Source organism: Cannabis sativa, chromosome 3 (assembly GCF_029168945.1).
Source record: "Cannabis sativa cultivar Pink pepper isolate KNU-18-1 chromosome 3, ASM2916894v1, whole genome shotgun sequence".
Taxonomy (NCBI): domain Eukaryota; kingdom Viridiplantae; phylum Streptophyta; class Magnoliopsida; order Rosales; family Cannabaceae; genus Cannabis; species Cannabis sativa.
In genome coordinates this window covers 49,686,311-49,706,415 of record NC_083603.1, presented here as the reverse complement: position 1 = coordinate 49,706,415, position 20,105 = coordinate 49,686,311, and the positions used below count along the sequence as shown (strand labels likewise).

At 32.2% G+C, this 20,105-nt stretch overlaps 1 protein-coding gene and 1 long non-coding RNA gene across 2 annotated transcripts; both read left to right on the top strand.

Annotated features, from left to right (window-relative positions):
- The first annotated feature begins 3,765 nt into the window (after positions 1 to 3,765).
- Positions 3,766 to 4,297, top strand: LOC115709652 (uncharacterized). Its single transcript, XR_004010263.2, has 2 exons — positions 3,766 to 3,868; positions 3,973 to 4,297. It is a non-coding gene; the product is annotated as an uncharacterized LOC115709652 (long non-coding RNA).
- Positions 4,298 to 10,326: 6,029 nt separating this feature from the next.
- Positions 10,327 to 12,530, top strand: LOC133035782 (uncharacterized). Its single transcript, XM_061112021.1, has 2 exons — positions 10,327 to 11,948; positions 12,037 to 12,530. The coding sequence occupies exon 1, from the start codon at positions 10,336 to 10,338 to the stop codon at positions 11,344 to 11,346; it is 1,011 nt and encodes a 336-aa protein (XP_060968004.1). The 5' UTR covers positions 10,327 to 10,335; the 3' UTR covers positions 11,347 to 11,948; positions 12,037 to 12,530.
- Positions 12,531 to 20,105: the final 7,575 nt, after the last annotated feature.

Genomic DNA, 20,105 nt, shown 5'->3' with positions numbered 1-20,105 from the left:
TCAGTTTTGAGTCTATTATTATCTATTTAAAGGAATCCTTATAGGTTTAGGTTTGAATTATATGACATTAAAAAATTGATAAATAAATGGCTAAATTGAGCTTAAGTAGCTGACCATTAGGATGTGGACCCACCAATTATAGTTTTGTCATTTATTTAATTATTTATCCTATTCTTTCACAAATGCCATATTTTCCAATTCAACCACTTAAATGTCAAAACTATTTATTTAATATTTAAATTAATTATCAAATAAAATTTCCATTTAATTTATTTATTAATTAGACTTAATAAAGTCTCTTAATTAACAAATAAACCCTAAAACCTCTTTTCTTCACAATTAAGCCCTAGCTTAGTGAATATTCATAAATAAGACATAGTCTAATTTTAGAATCATAATTGATTAATTAAAATCAATTAACTGAGTCTTACAAGCAGTATTGTCTCAACTAGTGTGGGGACCATGGGCCTATATAACTGAGCTTCCAATAAGTAAATCTAGAATTTACTAAGTAAATTCCCTAACTTATTAATTCATCCTTGCACCACTATAAATTTGGAATTGCACTCTCAATTATATAGAGCGCTCTATATGTTTCACGATATAGATACGCTATGAAATTATCCATATTCTAATCCCAATAATTAAAGATCCTCTATAGATGATTTACATCGAGTAGGGATAAATTTACCGTTTCACCCCTCAATGTATTTTATCCTTAAAATACTTAGCTTCCTATAAATAATATTTCAGCAAACTAATATAATTACTGAAATAAGAGTTCTTCCATTTATCTCTATTAAGCCAATCTAGAAGGAAATCATCATTTCACTTCTATGTCCAGATAGAAGCTATAAATTCCTATGATTAGCGCTCCCACTCAATTGTACTATCATGTTCCCAAAATATATGTGTTCACCCGTACGAGCTTTAATGAACAAATCAAAGAACATAAATAACACTCTTGAGATCGAACCTAACCATATCAGGATTAAGATCTTTTGATCCACTACTACAAATTAGGCCTTTAGTGACACTATATAGTGACACTCATAAAAGTGTGTGTCACTAAAAAATTAAGAGTGGTTTATAGTGACACACAACATTAGACTCTAAATATTCGGTATTTATTATGCGGAATGTGTGTCACTAAAAATATGGAGTGTCACTAAAAATAAAACCCAAAATATATAATTTTATAAAAAAAAAAAAAAATTTAAAAAAAGTAAGGCCTATGGTGACATGCCACACGTGTGACCAAAGAGGGATCCCCACACTCTCTGCGCGTCATTAAAGCCACGTGAGAATCACGTGGCTATAGCGACGCGCAGAGAGTGTGGGGATCCCTCTTTGGTCACACGCGTGGCATGTCACTATACCATTTTATTTAAAAAAAAAATAAAATATATATCAGCCCTAAAGTATTCTTCCCCAGCCCACTCGTCCCCACACTCGTCCCCACACTACCCCAGCACTCTCTCTCTCTCTCACGATACCCTGTCAAGTAGCAGACCCTAAAATTTTCCCCAGAGGCCGGCGCAGCAGACGGAGACCAGAGACCGGTGTGAGGTCCTCCCTCTCAGGCAGAGACCGGTGTGAGGTCCTCCCTCTCAGACGGACGCATCTCAGGTAAGAAATTTTTATTCATTTTCGTTTTTTTCTTTTTTTTTTGCATTTCGCATTTTTTTTTTTTTTTTTGAGAGACCGTTGGGTTTTTTTTTTCTATTCTAGATCAATTTTCTATTTTTGTTGTTTTTTCTATTTGAAAATGTGATTATTTTGTATATGATTATGTAATTTTCACTTAATAAATTGTATTTTTGTAATTGAACCCATGATGATATCCATAGCGCTCGAAGAAATCTGCTCCCATGGCGAAGACAGAGTCACTCTTCCCACGCTCTTCTCAATCCTTACTTCTCCTCATTCCTCTGCATCATCTGACCTCATCAACATCAAGCAAGCCTTATGCACCACTCTTCTCACAATCCCCACTCTCCAATTTCATGCTGCTCATCACATTCAATCCGTTTTTACCTCTTCCGACCCCTCCATTCAGTCTTTCGAAGCAGCCGAAGCTATGAATTTGAAGATAGTTGCGAAACAACATCTTAGGGATAACTTTTTGGGTCTTTACAATGTCCAATCTTTCAATGCTTCGATTTCTCATCATCAACGCCGCACCTTACACCTCCTCGCCCTTACCAGGTTCGATTTATTCTTAAATTGCTTATAAATTTGAAAAACTTAAATTTCTTGTATTCGTTGCAGTTTATTGATTATTGGTTGCTCAATCAACTTTGAATTTTTGTTTTGCTTAACGAATGAATGAAGTGAGCTAGTGTTTTGTAAAAATGGATGAGTTTTTTTATTAGCTAAAAATAGTTAGATATTACACAAGAAAATATACTTAATATTTAAAATGAAAAGTTTTAAGTAATTACACCCAATTATTATGGGGGCATTTGGGTCCAATTACGCAATTACAATGTAATTATGTGGTCAGACATATTCGTAAAATTGTGTAATTATCTTCAATTCAACCAATTCTAATTTCTTCTTGGCTTTCCAAATGCGTTCTAAAAGTTTTAATTGCAAAATAACCATGTTTGTTTACAAAAGCAATCAAAAATTACACTATGCAACCATAAAACAACTATTCAAATAGTGTAAAATAATGTTGTTAGTTTGCTAATTGTTGTTAGTTTGGGAAATTTGTTAAGTGTTTAAGTGGTGAGGTGAGTGAAGTATTTGGTGATCATTTTTGTTAATTGGTGGTGTAATTGTGTTGGATGATTGATTTCTTTATTTCCACACAAGAATTTAACAAGTTAGGTTAATGATTTTTTAATGTGGTTGATTATTCGATTCTTAAATCCAAGATTGTATCTTTCTTATGCTTTGAAACTTAAATTTCTTGTCAATCAACTTTAAATTTGTGTTTGCTTAATGAATGGAGTGAGCAAGTGTTTAAGTGGTGAGGTGAGTTAAGTATTTGGTGATCATTTTTGTTCTGGATGATTATTGATTTCTTAGTTTCCACACAAGAATTTGACAAGTTACAATGATTGATGATCAATAATTGCTTCTACATGCACTAAGTTTCTATTCTATTTGATGTTGAACTATTATTTATGTCCATAAGTTAAAATGATGTTTTGTTTCTTAGGCTTATGTGATACATTATTGTTCCCATTCAGCTCTCAAAAAGAATTAGAAAATAGGCATTTTATCAATATCAAAGAAAGAGTTACAAAATTTCCCAACTTTCGAGACAGTTTGGTATTCTCCGTAGAAAATATTTCACTTTCTTTAACACATATTCTAACTGATACCTCTGGGAATATAGGACTAACCTTTATATAGACACAACCACTAACTGAAAAGAATAGAAAAATTCTAACTAACTAGCAATACAACCAGCCGTATAGGAATTTAAACTGTACTAACTCTCTAACTGATTTGTTGTGTGAGCATATATTGAGGCCTAACATTATGGTTCATCATTTTCTATTCCACATGTGTGTGTATGTGTGTGCACATATACAAACAAATATGAAGGATGCTTGTATTTCATGATTAGGCCGATTAGGTGACACAATTGGTTTATTTGTCATCTATACTTTGTAGAGAAGCTACTTATTTTAATTTTAATTAATTCATAAATTAATATGCAGGATGCTTTAATTATCAAATCAAGACATTCTTTATTTTAAATTTTAATTATATTTTATTAAGATTTTTAGTAATTTTAAAAAAAAAATCTTTAGTGTCCACATCAACCGGAAGACACAGAATGTGGATATTATGTAATGAAGATGATGAAAGATTTAATTCAAGCTTCGAATCGGAAACACTTTTGGCCGAGGTACATAACATACAAACTATATAAATATGTCATACATTATTATTATTAAGAATGCATATGATGATAAATTTAATTAATATATTATTTATCTTTAAATTTTGTAGTTAAGTGATGCAAAGTATACAGAAGAAGAAATTGATGAAGTGAAAGAGCATTGGGCAAGTGAGATGTTATCGGTTATTCAAACTTATCGACGTTAGTTGTTTTTTGTTTTAATAGGGCAAGTGAGATGTTATCGGTTATTCAAACTTACCGATGTTAGTTGTTTTTTGTTTTAATAGACCAATAGTTATTATATAATTTGATAGTTATGGATTTATTAGTATAATGAACTAATATGTAATATTTATTAATTTTGTTGATGTGAATTATTATTATGGTCTAATTTATAAATTTTACATTTAGTCAATTAAAATTATTATTATTATATTTAATTGCATTTGTATATAATTAATATAAATTATTATTTATAATATATAAAATTTGAATTAAAATAATTAATTATTTTATTTTTTAAAAAAAAAATATTTAATATAGTGGCGCTTTTGGTGTGTCACTATAACCCTAAAAATATTAATAAAAAAGAAAAATAGGATATAGTGACACTCTTTGTGTGTGGTTGTTACTTTTTTAGTCTGGCAAAACCTGACACTATATCCCTATAGTGACGCGCAAAAAACGAGTGCAATAAGTTTCAGTGACACGTGTGGAGTGTCACTAAAAACTGTCTTTCCAGTCAGCCTCATTAGTGACACGCGTTGAAGTGTCACTAAAAGGTTTCAGTGACACGTGTGGAGTGTCACTAAAACCCAATTTTCTAGTAGTGATCTAAGATCAACCAATGATATTGACTTAGAAAGATACAACAATAAGATTATTATATCTTTACTAAGATCAATATCAGTCCCAGTCCAATGTATACTCTATACATCCGATACTAGCATATATTTTTGTCAATATCCTGGAAAGAACATAACACTTATACAAGGTGTAAGTAAATTTTATCGCTGACTATCATATCAATGTAAATCTAGTACACTGATGAATCATGGGACATTAACTTTTGAAGCATACAATCACAATTACCTTCTATTGTGTTGACATCACTATAATTGTGAATAACTATATGTTCAGGATCTAACAGAAATTGTATATTAATCCATAAACATGAATAATACATGTAAACATAAATGACTTCTAATCTTCTATTGATAATAAATAAGATTATATTGAAATGAGTTTTATTTAAGGCATAAAATCTCAACATAATCTAGTTTATTAGAGCTTAGAATTATAGGCCCATGGTCCCTGAATCGTCACCTTGAAACACTATTAAGGGAAGGGACAAAAAGTTGTATAATATTGTTCAAAAAAATCTATTTTGAATTGGCAAAATAGTAATTATTTATTTTTGTAATAAATAAATAATTTTTTCAAATAGGGAAAAGAAAAAAGTTGTTAAGACAAAATTTATCAAGACAGTATTTATTGAGATAAAGTTCTGAGGACAAAAGACACCATCCTTTTCCTAAATGATACAAGGTAGACGCCTAGAGTGTCCTATTAATTTTGTCTTTTTGGTTTAATTACTTATTTAATTAATTCAATTAGATAAATATTTAAATTTAAAAAGTGGTTAAAGATATTTCAAAGTAGTTGAGAGATTCCCTCATAAATATCAGTAACCGAACTCAGTATGGATATTTATTTAAATAGTTAAGTGTGATTTAATTAATAAGATTTAACTACTATAAATAGAAGCTTGATTTGAGAAATTATGAGATGCTTTTCACATAGTAATTTTTGAAATTCACTGTGAGAAAACAAAAACAATTTTTTCTCTCAAATAATTCTTGCTCATGTGTTAAGAATGTCCACACTATTCTTTGTGTGCGGTGGTTCAATTTGGAAGACTACGGTGTGAGTTTCTAAACAACCAAAAGGATACAACATACGAGAAGTTTGGAGGGTACCCTGATAGTCATCAAGAGGTACATATTCTTATCTTGTAATTTATTTAATTTATTGTATACACATCTAGAGATCCATTAAGTTATGGTACAATGATAATCAGATAATACAAAATCTTCTATTGCGTACTTGATTTAGTACCATAAAAACTAACATGTACACCCTTCAAAGTGCTGTATGGGCATGACCCACCATCCTTGGTTTGCTATTCAACAGGATCTACCTTGGTATTGGTTGTTGATCGCTGGCTGAAAGAGTAGGATTCCTTGATGACTTGAAGGTGCATTTCTTGCGTGCTCAGCAAAATATGAAGGAGGTGGCTGAGAGTTCTCACAGGCAGGTGGAGTTTATTGTCGGGGATTAAGGTCTTTGCAAATTGAGACCTTACGGCCAAAAATTTTTAGCTGCTCGAAAGAATGAGAAGTTGGCAGCAAGGTACTACAATACTTTTTTGATTCTAAAGCATATTGGTGATGTGGCTTATCATTTGGACATTTCTTCTTTGGCTGCCATACATCTTGTGTTTCATGTGTCACAACTCTGCGTTGCCATTGGTAGTGCTCACTCTTCCACCACCCTCCCCCTACTTTGACTGCCGATTTAAAGCTCATTGTGGAGCCATATGAGCTATTGAAGCTGAATTCCAACTTCTCCAGATCGAGTGTAGAGGTATTGATTCATTGGAAGGATCTGTCATTGTTTGAGGCTACTTGGGAGAAGTTTAATGTCATCCAAGAGAAATTCCTAGCCTTCAACCTTGAGGACAAGGTTAATTTTTCTTAGGCCTAATATAAGATTTACTTAAACTAGAAGAGGGCCAACAAAACATGGGTTGTATTGGTTATTGGTGGCTAAGCTGGAGGAGTTGGTTAAGGGGTAGTTTGGGTATTGTTTAGGCTATACAATGCCTTGAGAAGCTATTGTTGGGTGATGCGAGAATTAGAGTAAACTCTCTGTTTGGAGAGAGCTTTTTCTCTTTGCATGAGACCTTGTCTCCTTCTTTTGAATTCAATAAAGTTTCTGAGAATTATTCTACTTGTGCTACTGTTTTTATTGAGATTCTTGCTTGTTACCATAACTCTGCTATTGCTGCAACTAACCTCTCATCTAAGGGCTTTTCACAAGAAAAGGTAAGAGACAAAATCTTTGAAGTTTGTGAAAAGAAAGAACCTAGTTATGAAGCTACAAGCAGGGTTGGCCCTAGGCATAGGCGGGCTAGGCCCACACCTAGGACCCACTTATTTTAGGGGTCCAAATAAAAATTATACATATTTTTTTAATAATTTTTAAAAATACCATTTAACTTTATAGTAAGGGCCTGAAATTTTTTTTTGGGAAATTTACATGCTTTACTGTTTTTTTTTTTTTTTATTTCGGCAGTATGCTGCCTTGGTTCAAATTGTATATGTTATTATTTTGTTTTTTTTTACTGATTGGGACATGGGCTGTCACAAAAGTGACAAGTTTTTTTTTTTTTTTTTTTTATTTTAATAGATGTAAAAATTATTATTTGTTATTTTTAATATTTAATAATTATTATTTTGATTAAAAGGTTGATGGGATGTGGGCTGTCACAAAAGTGACATGTTTTTTACTTTTTCTTTTATTTAAATAGATTTAAAAATGGAAATTTGAAATTGTATACTTAATAAATAATAAAATTGGACACCTAATACAATAGTAGACATAATTTGTAAAGTGGGATACATTTTACTAAAACCCAATTTTACCCCCCTCATTTGAAAAGTCACTCTCTCTCTCTCTTCGTCCCCTATTCTCTCAAACCCAACCCATATTTTCGCCCAAACACACGGAGGAGCAGACCCGACCCCTCTCCACCTCGTACGACCGAAGCCACAACCCCCTCTCCATCGCGCACGACCAAAGCTCCAGCCCCCCTCCACCGCGTACGAACGTCCAGCCCCCCTCCACCGCGTACGAACGTCCAGCCACCCTCCACCGCGTACGACCAAAACCGAAATGGCCAAGGTATGTTCGACCGACCCCTTTTTTTATTTTTGTTATTGTTTTGAGTGATTATGACTTAGAGTATTGATTTTAGGGTTTGATTTGAACGGATTTGTTAGATTTACGGGTTGATTTAGGCTAAGATCTTGGATTTGGGAAAATCGGTTTGGGAAGACAATGGTCTGATGGACCCCTGATGGGTCCGATGCTATGGCTCGATGTATGGATCTGAATTTGTTAAATAATGGATCGGGTCCGATGGCCCGATGGGACCCCCGATGGCCCGATGGGCCGATTTCATGCAGGCCCAATGGTCTGCTTTGAAGGGTCCGATTGGGGTATTTTTGTAGGTTAGGGGTCCGATGGGGCAGGTGTAGGCCCGATTGTATGTAGGCCCAATGGGGCCGATTGTAGGCCCGATGGGTATGCAAGTTGATTTTTTTTTTTTTCGTTTTTTTAAATATTAGTAATTGTTTTATGTATTATTTTATTTGTATTGAATTATTAAGTATTGTTTAATTAATAATTGTTTTATTATTAATAATCAATTATTGTATTTTTTTTATTATTAATTAATTATTGTATTAATTTTTTTTTGTTTTAATAATTATTGTTTTTTATTAATTATTAATTATTGTATTATTTTTTATTGTTTTATTAATTATTGTATTTTTATTAATTATCAATTAATGTTTTATTATTAATTATTAATTATTGTATTAATTTGTATTGTTTTATTAATTATTATTTTTGTACTAATTATTAATTATTAATTATTAATTTTTATTATTTATTAATTATTGTTTTATTATTAATTATTAATTTTTGTATTAATTTTTATGGTCTTATTAATTTTTTATTATTTATTGATTATTGTTTTATTATTAATGATTAATTATTGTATTATTTTTTTATTGTTTTATTATTTATTAATTTTTTTACTAATTATTAGTTATTAATTATTAATTAATGTTTATTATTAATTATTAATTATTGTATTAATTTGTATTGTTTTATTAATTATTATTTTTTTTACTAATTATTAATTATTAATTATTAATTTGTATTATTTATTAATTATTGTTTTATTATTAATTATTAATTTGTGTATTAATTTTTATTGTCTTATTAATTTTCTATTATTTATTGATTATTGTTTTATTATTAATGATTAATTATTGTATTATTTTTATTGTTTTATTAATTATTAATTATTGTTATATTATTGTTTTTTTTATTGTTTTATTAATTATTGTTTTATTATTAATTATTGTATTATTTTTTATTGTTTTCATAATTTTTAATTATTGTTTTATTTTTTATTATTTTATTAATAATTAATTATTGTTTTATTAATTATTAATTATTGTTTTATCTTTTATTGTTTTATTACTCATGAATTATTATTTTAGTATAAATTATTAATTATTTTTTTTTTAATTTTTATTGTTTTATTGATTATTATTTAATTATTAATTATTAATTATGAATTATTATTTTATTTTTTATTGTTTTATTAATTATTGGTTATGGTTTTATTATTAATTATTTATCGTTGTTGGTTTTTTTTTTTCAGGGAACTGCACATCTTATAATTTCAGTGTCGGACCATTACACAGGCCGTGTCACATGGTGCGGGGGTAGTTACTACTACCCGAAGATTAAGGCTAAATTTGAAGAATTCAACCTATTGGACAGGGTGAGGGAATCCCCTTTCAAACAGTTTTTCGAGAGAGAGCCCATACAATTTTCAGGAGCATTTTTTCATCAGTTGATGCTTCATAAAATAAAATCTGAGAAGCCGGACGAGGTGCATTTCTATGTGGGAAGGAAGAGATGTAGATTTGGGAGGGTGGAGTTCGGCTTGGTCACCGGGTTAAACTTGTTGCCCGGCCCTACTGAGGAAGACATCAAACAAAATGGAAGCTCTGACCGGTTGATTATGGAATATTTCAACAGGAGTTCTTCAATCAGCTTCGGCCAACTGCGCAGAATTTTTGAGAGCTGCACAGAAGCTGATGATGTCTACAAGTTGGGGATGGCCTTGTTTGTTATGGGCGTCCTCACTGGTAAAGAGGAGAAGACTGTCGTTCCTCCTTTTGTGATAAGAATGGTTGATAACCTTCCATTCTTCTACGAGTACCCCTGGGGAAAGATTTCTTACACCAAGCTGATGGAAACTTGTAACAAGGATTACTTGGATGTGAAGAATAAGATGTCGAAAAAAATTGAGAAGGGAGTCACTCAGAAGGAGGCAAAATACTCAGCCTATGGCTATACTGCAGCGTTGCAGTATTGGGCATACGAGGCCATATTACAGCTGGGCAACGAGTATGCAGTGAGGAGGTCACATCGCTTTCCGAGAATAGTCAACTGGGAGAGTAAGCCGAACACTACACTCGGGAAGGATGAAGTGACCAGATTATTTGCTAAAAATGTAAGTTTGTTACGCTTTATGTTGAATTCATGTTAATTTCCATATATTATATTAATATATTTGTTATATTTTTCAGTTGACAGTGTACTCCATGTTATGTCCTCGGCCAAACGAGATTGAGTTTGTGAGTTACATAACCGGGGGTCAGCCTTCGTTATTTGTTGACTTGGAGGAACTTGTGTTGGGTGAGGATGGGCAACCAACACATGATGCTTTGCGAAGCCAGGCCGAAAAGCTTGCCTTCACATTGGAAGAACGAGCGGAGGCAGCCCGAATATTTAAAGACTCTACACCACCTCCACCGTCTCCTCCACGTGCACCGCCTGCAGTTCCAGATGGGTCTGGTGTTGACCCATCTCCAGCTTCAGTTCCTGATGGGTATGGTGTTGACCCATCTGCAGCTTCAGTTCCAGATCAGTGTGGCGTTGACCCACTTGTAGCATCACAGGGTCCTCCTGTTGCCCCGTCAGCTTCTATTCCCAGCACCTCAGAAGCTCGCGATCCAGTATACCCTGCCATTTTGGCAAGGTTGGAGACTGTGGAGAGGGGGCAGGCCGCTCTGCTAAGAGGACAAACAGTGATTATGGATCTGTTGAAGACCATAATGACGCTCCTGCAAGATCCTGGAAGGCTGGCAGCAGATTCACAGCCACAGCCACAGCCACACCCACAACCGGAAGAGGAGGCTCGGACACCGGAAGATGACTTCATTCTCCCAAATGATTACCAACTGGATGATGATGACATGTTCTGTACACCTGAGAAGACGAATATCACCAGCATCGGGGATACTGAGGATTCTGAGGTGCAGGTGTTAGAGACAGCTCCAGAAGTCATGGAGAACCGGAGGAAGAGAAGGCGGCCTAGGTGGTTCGCTGAGTACACTGAAATGAAGAAGAAGGCTAGGGATACTTCGACACTCGTGAATGCGGACCCACTTAGAGTGGTTGATCGGAAGCTGCTTAAGACTTTGCACAATTGGGTACTCGGCCAGATTGGGAACAATTACCCGAGAGAGTGCTTCACCAGTCGATACCATTCGTCTTGGTTCCTCGAACTACATACTCCGAAGTTTTGGCTTGGGAACGATGTAAGTTTTTAAGACTTTTTTACTGCTTTTGCTTTTAAAGACTTTATCTAACTCTTTTTTATTTAATCTCTGACATATTTAATTTTCATGTTTTAGCTTTTGGATGCGGCATTCCATTTGATGAGGAGGCGGCAACACTTTTATCCCGAGGCCTACCCAAATAGATGTGTCATCATGCCGTGTATTTTCCCAGCAGGAGTTATTGCTCGGTGGGAAGCTGCGGGTGATGAGCAGGCTAACTATCAGTGGGACGAGAGCATATTAGATTTGATTCGAGGGGATGAAAGTCAATTCTTGGCCAATTGGAAGAACAAGGAGAGAATATATATGGCCCTCTACTTCGATGGAGCAAAGCATTGGGTGGCACTAGAGGTAGATCTCGATCATTGGTTTTTGAACATATTTGACTCGAGCCTCGGATCGATTTCCCCGAACGAATTGAAGCGTCACCTGGCAATGTGGGAAAAATTACTACCAAATTTGCTACTGCAGGCTGGCCTATTCGAGACTCATGACATGATCCTCATGCCTCAACTTACCGCCTCAGAGAGCCAGGTCAGAAATTTCACTTCAAAAGTCATGGATCGGGCCGTTGTTCCACAGACAAAGACAAGGTAACTTAATTACAATTGATTTTTTTGTTATTTAACTTGAATTTAATTTGCATACTTTTATTTATTTACTTTTTATTGTCTCATACAGCGGTAACTGCGGGATGTACGTGATAGAGCACACCGAGCATAGTATGCTAGAGACTACGTTTGATAATGTGCACGATGAGAATATGAAGAAATTTAGAGAGCGGTGGTGTGTAGATTTGTTTTACCAGAATTTAGCATGAACAAATGTGTTTTTTATTTGGTATTTATTAAGATAACAATGTAACTGGTTTTTTTTTATTGGTATGTTTATGTTTTTTTTAAGATTTCATACAAATTTTACGCCTTTCTTTCATGCAACAAATTATAATAATTATGTAAACATAAAATATCACAAATTCGAATATTTAAAATAGTCCAACATTAATTCAATAACAATACATAATAGTCCAACACATCACGATACAAATAAACTAAAATAACATTTTTAACCTCGGTAGTTGCAAGTGCTTCTGTTGTGCCCCTTGGTACCGCACTTGCTACAATTTCGTGATTTGATAATCCTTTCACCGTTACAAGCAGTTAGGTTGTTCTTAATTCTTCCAACCTTTTGCTTCTTGGGTCGCCCTACTGGTTGCTTCTCAACAGGCACTCCAACTGTCATGTTCTTGATGTCATCAGGCAATTCCCAATCATCCTCGTCACCAACTGGCATAATTGTTCCTTCATATGTCCTCCTCCAATATTCAGTCGTGTAATATGGCGAGCATAGTGTGTACGCGCTAATACTTCGCTCCTGAGATGCAGCACATGCATGAGGACAAGGAAACTTCATGCACTGGAACAAGCCGCAAGTGCAAGTATGTTCCTGCAAGTCCACTACGCCACCGGTCATAACTGTTCCTCCAAGGTGAACCTGCAACGTGTAAGGCCCGCATGAGTCAACGTTCAAATACCGACCTTTTTCAAAATGCAATGTCAAGTCCTCCTCCATTTCTGGTGCTAGGGGTTTCGTCCACTTGTCAGATTTTTCTTTTCGTGAAGCAAACCACTTCTGGACTTTGGACCTCAGGAATGCTACAACAGCAGTGATCAGGAAGCCTCTTGCATCCTTAGTTGTGTTGTTGAAGCTCTCAGCCCAGTTGCTCGTCATTACATTGTAACGTACCCCTGGAAAGTACGACCAGACCCATTTTTCAAATCCAATTTCCTCAAGATATTGTGCAACCGCTGGATTCATGGCCCGAATGTTCTCGAATTCTCTGTGAAACTCTGATCTTGAATACGTGTAGGCACACGTGTAAATGTGATTCGTGAAGACGTCAGTCTTGAACTTGTGGTTGACGTTCATAATAATGTGGTGGTAGCATGCACCGTGGTGTGCATCAGGGAACACGATATCCAAAGCACGAACAATGCTTTGATGCCTATACGAAACAAAAGCTAAGTTCTCAACATCACCAATCGTTTCTTTCAATTTTTTTCATAAAATAGGTCCAGGAATTGTGGTTTTCACTGTCAACTATAGCAAAAGCTATCGGAAAGATATGACTCCCTGCATCCAAAGCCACTACACACAACATTTGCCCACCATACCCAGTCTTCAAGAAAGTGTTGGGTTTTATGCCCTAAATAAAACTCATTTCATATAATCAGATTTACTTATTAATAAAGATCATAAATAACATTTTATGTTGCATGGTTCACATGATTTATTTCATGATTATATGTATAAATAATGTATGAATTCTTTTTAAGTCCAGAACATATGAATTGGTTAAAGATTATAGTGTTGTCAGCACAGTGGAATATAATCTTTATTATATGTTCAAAAGTTGATTCCCTGATTTGTCAGAACACTGGATTTAGACTGACATGGTATAATCAGCGATAGGTATTCTTACACCTTGGAAAAGTGTTATGTCCTTTCCAGGACATTGGCAAAGTTTACCAGTATCGGATGCATGGAGTATGCATTGGAAAGGACCGATATTGAACTTTGAATTAGATTTTGAAACTTACCGTAAACATCTATTCAATTCAATATCATAAGTTGATCCTAGATCACATGATCGAAATCCTGATATGGTTAGGCTCAATTTCAAGAGTATTATTCGTGTTCTTTGATTTGTTAGTTAAGCCTAGTTTTGTATCAGGGTGATACGTACATTTTGGGAACACGGTAATGCAATTGAGTGGGGGAGCGCTAACATAAATATAGAATCTATAGCTTCTATTTGGCAAATAGAAGTAAAGGATGATTTCCTTCGAGCTAAACCAAACGAAGATAAATGGTGGAGATCTCATTTCACTTAGGTGAAATATCATTTATACAGGGTTAAGTGTTTTAAGGATAAAATACATTGTTGGGTGCTACGGTAATTTAATCCTGTACAGTGTAAATCATCTATATAGAGGATCATTGATCACATTAGGGTTATAACAATGGATAACTGATGACGTGTCTATATCGTGGAACATATAGAGCGTTTCTATATGACTGAGAGTGCAATTCCAAGTTCTAAGTGTGGATTCAATGAGGAATTAATAAGTTAGGGAATTTACTTGGTAAATTCGGTTCGACTTATTGGAAGCTCGGTTATATAGACCTATGGTCCCCATACTAGTTGAGGCCATACTGCTTGTAAGACTCAGTTAATTGATTTTAATTAATCAATTATAATTCTAAAAGTTAGACTATGTCTACTTTATGAATTTTCACTAAGCAAGGGTAAACAAGAAATAGAGAGTTTAAAGGGTATATTTATTAATTGGGAAACTTTGATTAGTTTTTATTAATAAATAAAATAAATGACAATATATTATTTAATAATTAATTATAGTTATTAAATAATTAGATTTGACATTTATGAAGTTGAAAGAGAGAATTGGCAATTTTGAGAAAATGGGAAACTAGAAATGATGAAATAGGAAAGTTTGAAAAGTGGAAGGATTTGTTTCCCTCAATGAATGGCCGGCCACTTAATGCTCCTATTTCTCATTTTATTTTTCAATTTTTAAATGCCAAATAATTCAACTTTAACCCTATGTGGTATTCTATAAATAGAAGGTAAAGGCTTCAGTTTTGAGACAGACACTTTACAGTTTATTCTCTCAAACACTATGAAACCGCCACTCTCTCTCTTTCTTTCTTCTCTGTTTTTCGAATTCCCTTGAGTGATGAGTAGTGCCCACACACATCAAGTGGTATCTCAATCATAGTATGGAAGACTATGGAATTTCTGCATCAAAGAAGGAGAAAAGAAGATCCAGGTTCAGATCTTGGTGATGCTCTGCTACAGAAAGGAATCAAGGGCTAGAGATCTGAACGGAAGGAGTCATAATATTCCGCTGCACCCACTGTAAGGTTTTCTAACTTTATATGTGTTTATTTTCATTGTTTTAGAATTCATATTAGGTTGTTAATCCAACATACTTGTTAGTAAATCTAGATCCTGGTAAAATAATTTCCAACAACTGGCACCAGAGCCATGGTAATGATTTACTTTCATGTAATATGAATTAAAACGATGATTGCATGTTTCTGTGTTGATTTGGATGGTTTCATGTTGGTTTATGTGTTGTTTGATGAATGTTGACGTTGTACAGTTTCGTTTTCCATGAAAAATATTTTTTCGATTTTTGAAAATATTTTATTTGGATTCCTTGTGAAAAGTTAAGCAATTTTGTTTTTTACGGAACTCGATTCCGATAAAAATTGAAAAAGATATGATTTTTGGAAAATCGGGAATGATGGTTGTGGAAGCTAGGTGCACACGTGCACTAGGTGCTTCGGACAACCTCCCATCCGCACGCGTACCTCGGTCAATCACTCAGGAGCACGCCCGTGCGTCTCGCCTGGGAATCCTGCAGCCCGCCGAGTTTTCTCGGCAGATGGGGCTGCAATTCCCCTTGTCCGCGCGCGCAAGGCTGGTTTTGCAGCCTATGTGGGCTGCTCGTGCAGCCTTGCTGCCAGCTTTCCCAACAAGTTGCGATTTTTGGGATTTTTTCCCAAAAATCCAATTTTTTCTTGGGATTGTTTTCCAAAATTTATTTTTCCAATTTTAAATATTTCTAAATTGAAATGTTTCCAATTTTAAATATTTTCAATTAGGAATTTTTCCAATTTTAAATATTTCTATTTTGGATTGTTTCCAATTTTTAAATATTTCCTATTATGGTTAGATTTAAAAATTTGTTAAGTTCTTTAATATTTATTTATTATTTAATTATAAGATTAGATATTTTGATATTTAAGATATTTTAAATTAAAAGATAACTTTGTCTTTTTATTTAAAATATTATATTAAAATTATCTTATATGGTAAATTAAATAATTAATAAATTTGAAATTAACATAGATATTTTTATAGATATACTTACCATAATGTTTTTCAAATTCAAAAATTTGTTATTTTGTTAAATATTTAATTATTTATAAATTATAAGTATAAAAATGATATTTTTTCTATATATATCATTTTTTCCTTATTAGAAATTTATAAATCATATCTTAAATATTTAAATAACATAGATATTTTTGTAGAGATTTGAATATTGCTTAATTTGAGATATTTTGATATATAATTATGGTAATTATTATTTAACCAAATCTATTTTAAAATTGGTTTATTTTATTAAATTATAAGATCTGAAAGTGATATTGGAGATTCTTTCCTTTCAAATCATTGATCTTATTAGATATTTAATTTGATTCAAATAAACCTAGATATTTTAAAATTAGTTTCTTTTATTTGGTTAGTTTAAGAATAATAATTTAATTATATTAATATCTTGTTTTCACATCTGTTACATGGACAATGTTTGTTTATTTACATTGTTTATTCAAAACTTTTTAACAAACCTATTATTTATCTGATCTAAATTGCTATGATTAACTTGTTGACAGATCATGATCCAATGATCTGATTTTAATCATAGTCCAATTGACGATAGATCTTATAAATAATTTGTAACAGGTAAATTTTGTACTTCTTTCATCTGTGTAAACCTAGTAACATGATAGGGTCCATCCAAATCATTTGACCTGTGTGAGCCTATATGTTTGCTATTGGGCTTAGATACATATAGGGAGCCCATTTAAGTTTTACTAAGTTGCTAAAATAAATTTTGACATAAGGAAATTTATTTAGGTCCAATTAGATTTGGACTTATTCAATGAATAACAATTGTTTATTTTAAGGTTAAATTCCTCTCTTTTGGGCCTTGTGTGAGAGTTGGGGGCCATAGAAGTGGGTACGACATACTGAACCCAGCTCCCCCTCACATGAACTACCCCAATTGTGAAGGCTCATTTGCCTTATTTAAATAATTGTATTAGGTTAATTATATTAGTCTAACCTAATTAAAATTGAATTAGCAACGTAATTAACTTTTAAAATATATGAAATTTATTTTTCATTGTAATATTTTAAAGTTAATTTTAGAAAAACACTTAGTCAATGATATATTCTAGATAGTTATTTCTAGTACTAGTTATTATTTCTAATATTAAATAGGAAAATATCATTGATTGTGAAATTAATTGTCTCATAATTAATTTTGGTACAATCTAAGTTTGGAATATTTTCCTAGTATTAAACTAGAATTAATAATTAAGTTTCCTCTTAACTTAATTATTTATTTCTTGAATTTAATACATTTAATTAAAATGAAAATTTCAATATCTAAGTTGATTTTCATCATGATACTTTAATATTGTTATTTTCATGTTATTTAATTAAAGTTGAAAATTATTTTAAGTTTGGAATTTTATTTTAGAATAACTTAAGTTTGAATAATTTTCAGAATATATTTTATTTTATTTTATTAATCATTTCCCAAAATTTCGAAATTACATTTCTTTAATGTAGAAATTTCGAATTTTATTTGAAAAATAGATTAAAGTTGAAAATTATTTATTTAATTTTGGACCAACTTAAATCAGTGACTTTTTCATTTGATGGTTAATTAAAATAAATGAACTAAAATATATTATAATTAGAAATTGGATTAATTAGTCTATGAAAGTCTAGATAGATATTATCTGTTTTGCTTGAAGTATTTTTCTAGTGTATTTAATTAAATAGAAAATTAATATTTAAGTTGATTTTTTAATCATGATACTTAAATATTTGAAATTTTTCTTAGATATTTAATTAAATAGGGAAATTATATTTTTTTGTTGAAAATTAATTTTTATTAATTTTGGGCCAACATAAAATTAGAGTAATTTTCCAGGATTTATTTTTATTTTATTTTAAAGCATTTTCGAAAATGCAATATATTTATAAAAAATTAAATTTGAGTTGTAAATTAATTTAAATTAATTTTGAAACAACTTAAATTGAATAATTTTCTAAATATTTATGGAAATTATTACTAAGATGGAAATAATTCACGTTATTTATCCATCTAAGTATAATTTATAAATATTAAATTAAAATTTATATTTAGAATTTTTCATTCTAAATTGGAAATTTTAATTAAATAAATATATATTTAAAATAAATGGATTAAAATAAATATTAGAAGAAAATACAACCCTTCATTAAATAATGAGCTTTATTATTATAAGGATATTCGATCTCCATTGTTGGTTTTACATAGCTATTGTTTTAGTGAGTAATCCTCCCTAATGGAGGAACGTTCATTAGCAAGTTAGCACCGTTTAATCTCGAAAGATAAGTAATCTTGTAAGTTTTTTATATAGTTTATGACCACCCTAATGGTGGCGACTGTATAAGACTTGCAAGAATATGAAACAATGGTGGAAGCTCATAAGATAGAATAGCCTTGACTCTCGCCTAAACGGGACAACGCGGATTCACATCTTGATCGAATATAAGGTTGCTAGAATGTTTGACATTTTAGATGAGCTGACAACTCTATTCAATGAATGATAGCTTTGACTCTCGCCTAAACGGGACACTGATATCAGTTTGTTGAAAACCTTGGAAATTATTTAGGATTGTATGTTTTAGTATTTTCACTTGTCATTCCTATTTGCTATGTGCTTCATAATTTCTGAATTGTGTATGAATTTGTATTGAACCATGTTATTTTTCTGTTATTAAATTGTAGTTTAATTTCGAATCTTCATTGTTGGTCTAACTTGATTTGTTTTTCTAATGAGATAAATCCCTAATGGATTTTCACCATTAGACTAACATAATAGTGTTAGATCTCGAAAGATAAATATTGTATGCAACATCTAGCTGTTCATCAATTGATGACACTTTAGACTAGTGTTTTACAATATGAAACAAGAAGATTGTATAAATAAGATTACTTTGACTCTCGCTAATCGGAGCATCGTTGGATTCTTATTTAAAACGAAATTATCCTAATTCCTCTTAGCTTATTCATTTCGAATTAGCTTAATGACATATCATTGGATGAATGGTCTATAAATCATATAAAGTCTTATTTTCTCTCAAGAAATTAGATGACGCATATGATTATATTCCCGGAATTCTATCCCTAAATGATATAAATCCTCAATCTTAGATATCTCCTACTTGTATAGGCAAATCATAGAGTTAGATTAGTAGTGGTGGTCCAAGAAAGAGTTACTAATTATACAGTTACACTTTCACAAGTGTTTCGTAACCATTTTCTATCAATGGATTCAAACTGTATGAGTTTAGTATTCTGTGACCAGAATCCACTTGCACTATTCTAAGAACTCTTTGATGTAACTAAAGTAAGTCATCAAAAGATACAACCACATATTTTATAAATCTATGGCATTTGTATCTTGTTCATAGTGGTTTTGACAAGATCATTCTCTGCAAAGAGTTAATATGCCTATATCCACTGAAAGTAATTTCATCTCATTCGCAGATGGATGTACATTCAGGGGTGGATATGAGTTTTTGTTGTATTCTTAAAACGATCACTCTAGATTTTACCTTATGCAAAAGAAATTTGAAATGTTTGAAAAATTTCATGAATTTCTAGCAATGGTGAAGGTAAGTGGTTAAAGATCTTGCGAACTGATAGGGGTGGAGAAAAAGGTAGTAGATATGCAGTTCAAAGATCATTAATTTGATTTTTGAATTATATCCAAACTTACCTCCCCAGAAATTTGAGTTGCATATTGATGATTAGTTACTAGTCGTTGCCTAAATCCTTCTATGGAAATAAAATTTCAGAATGATGTAATGGTTG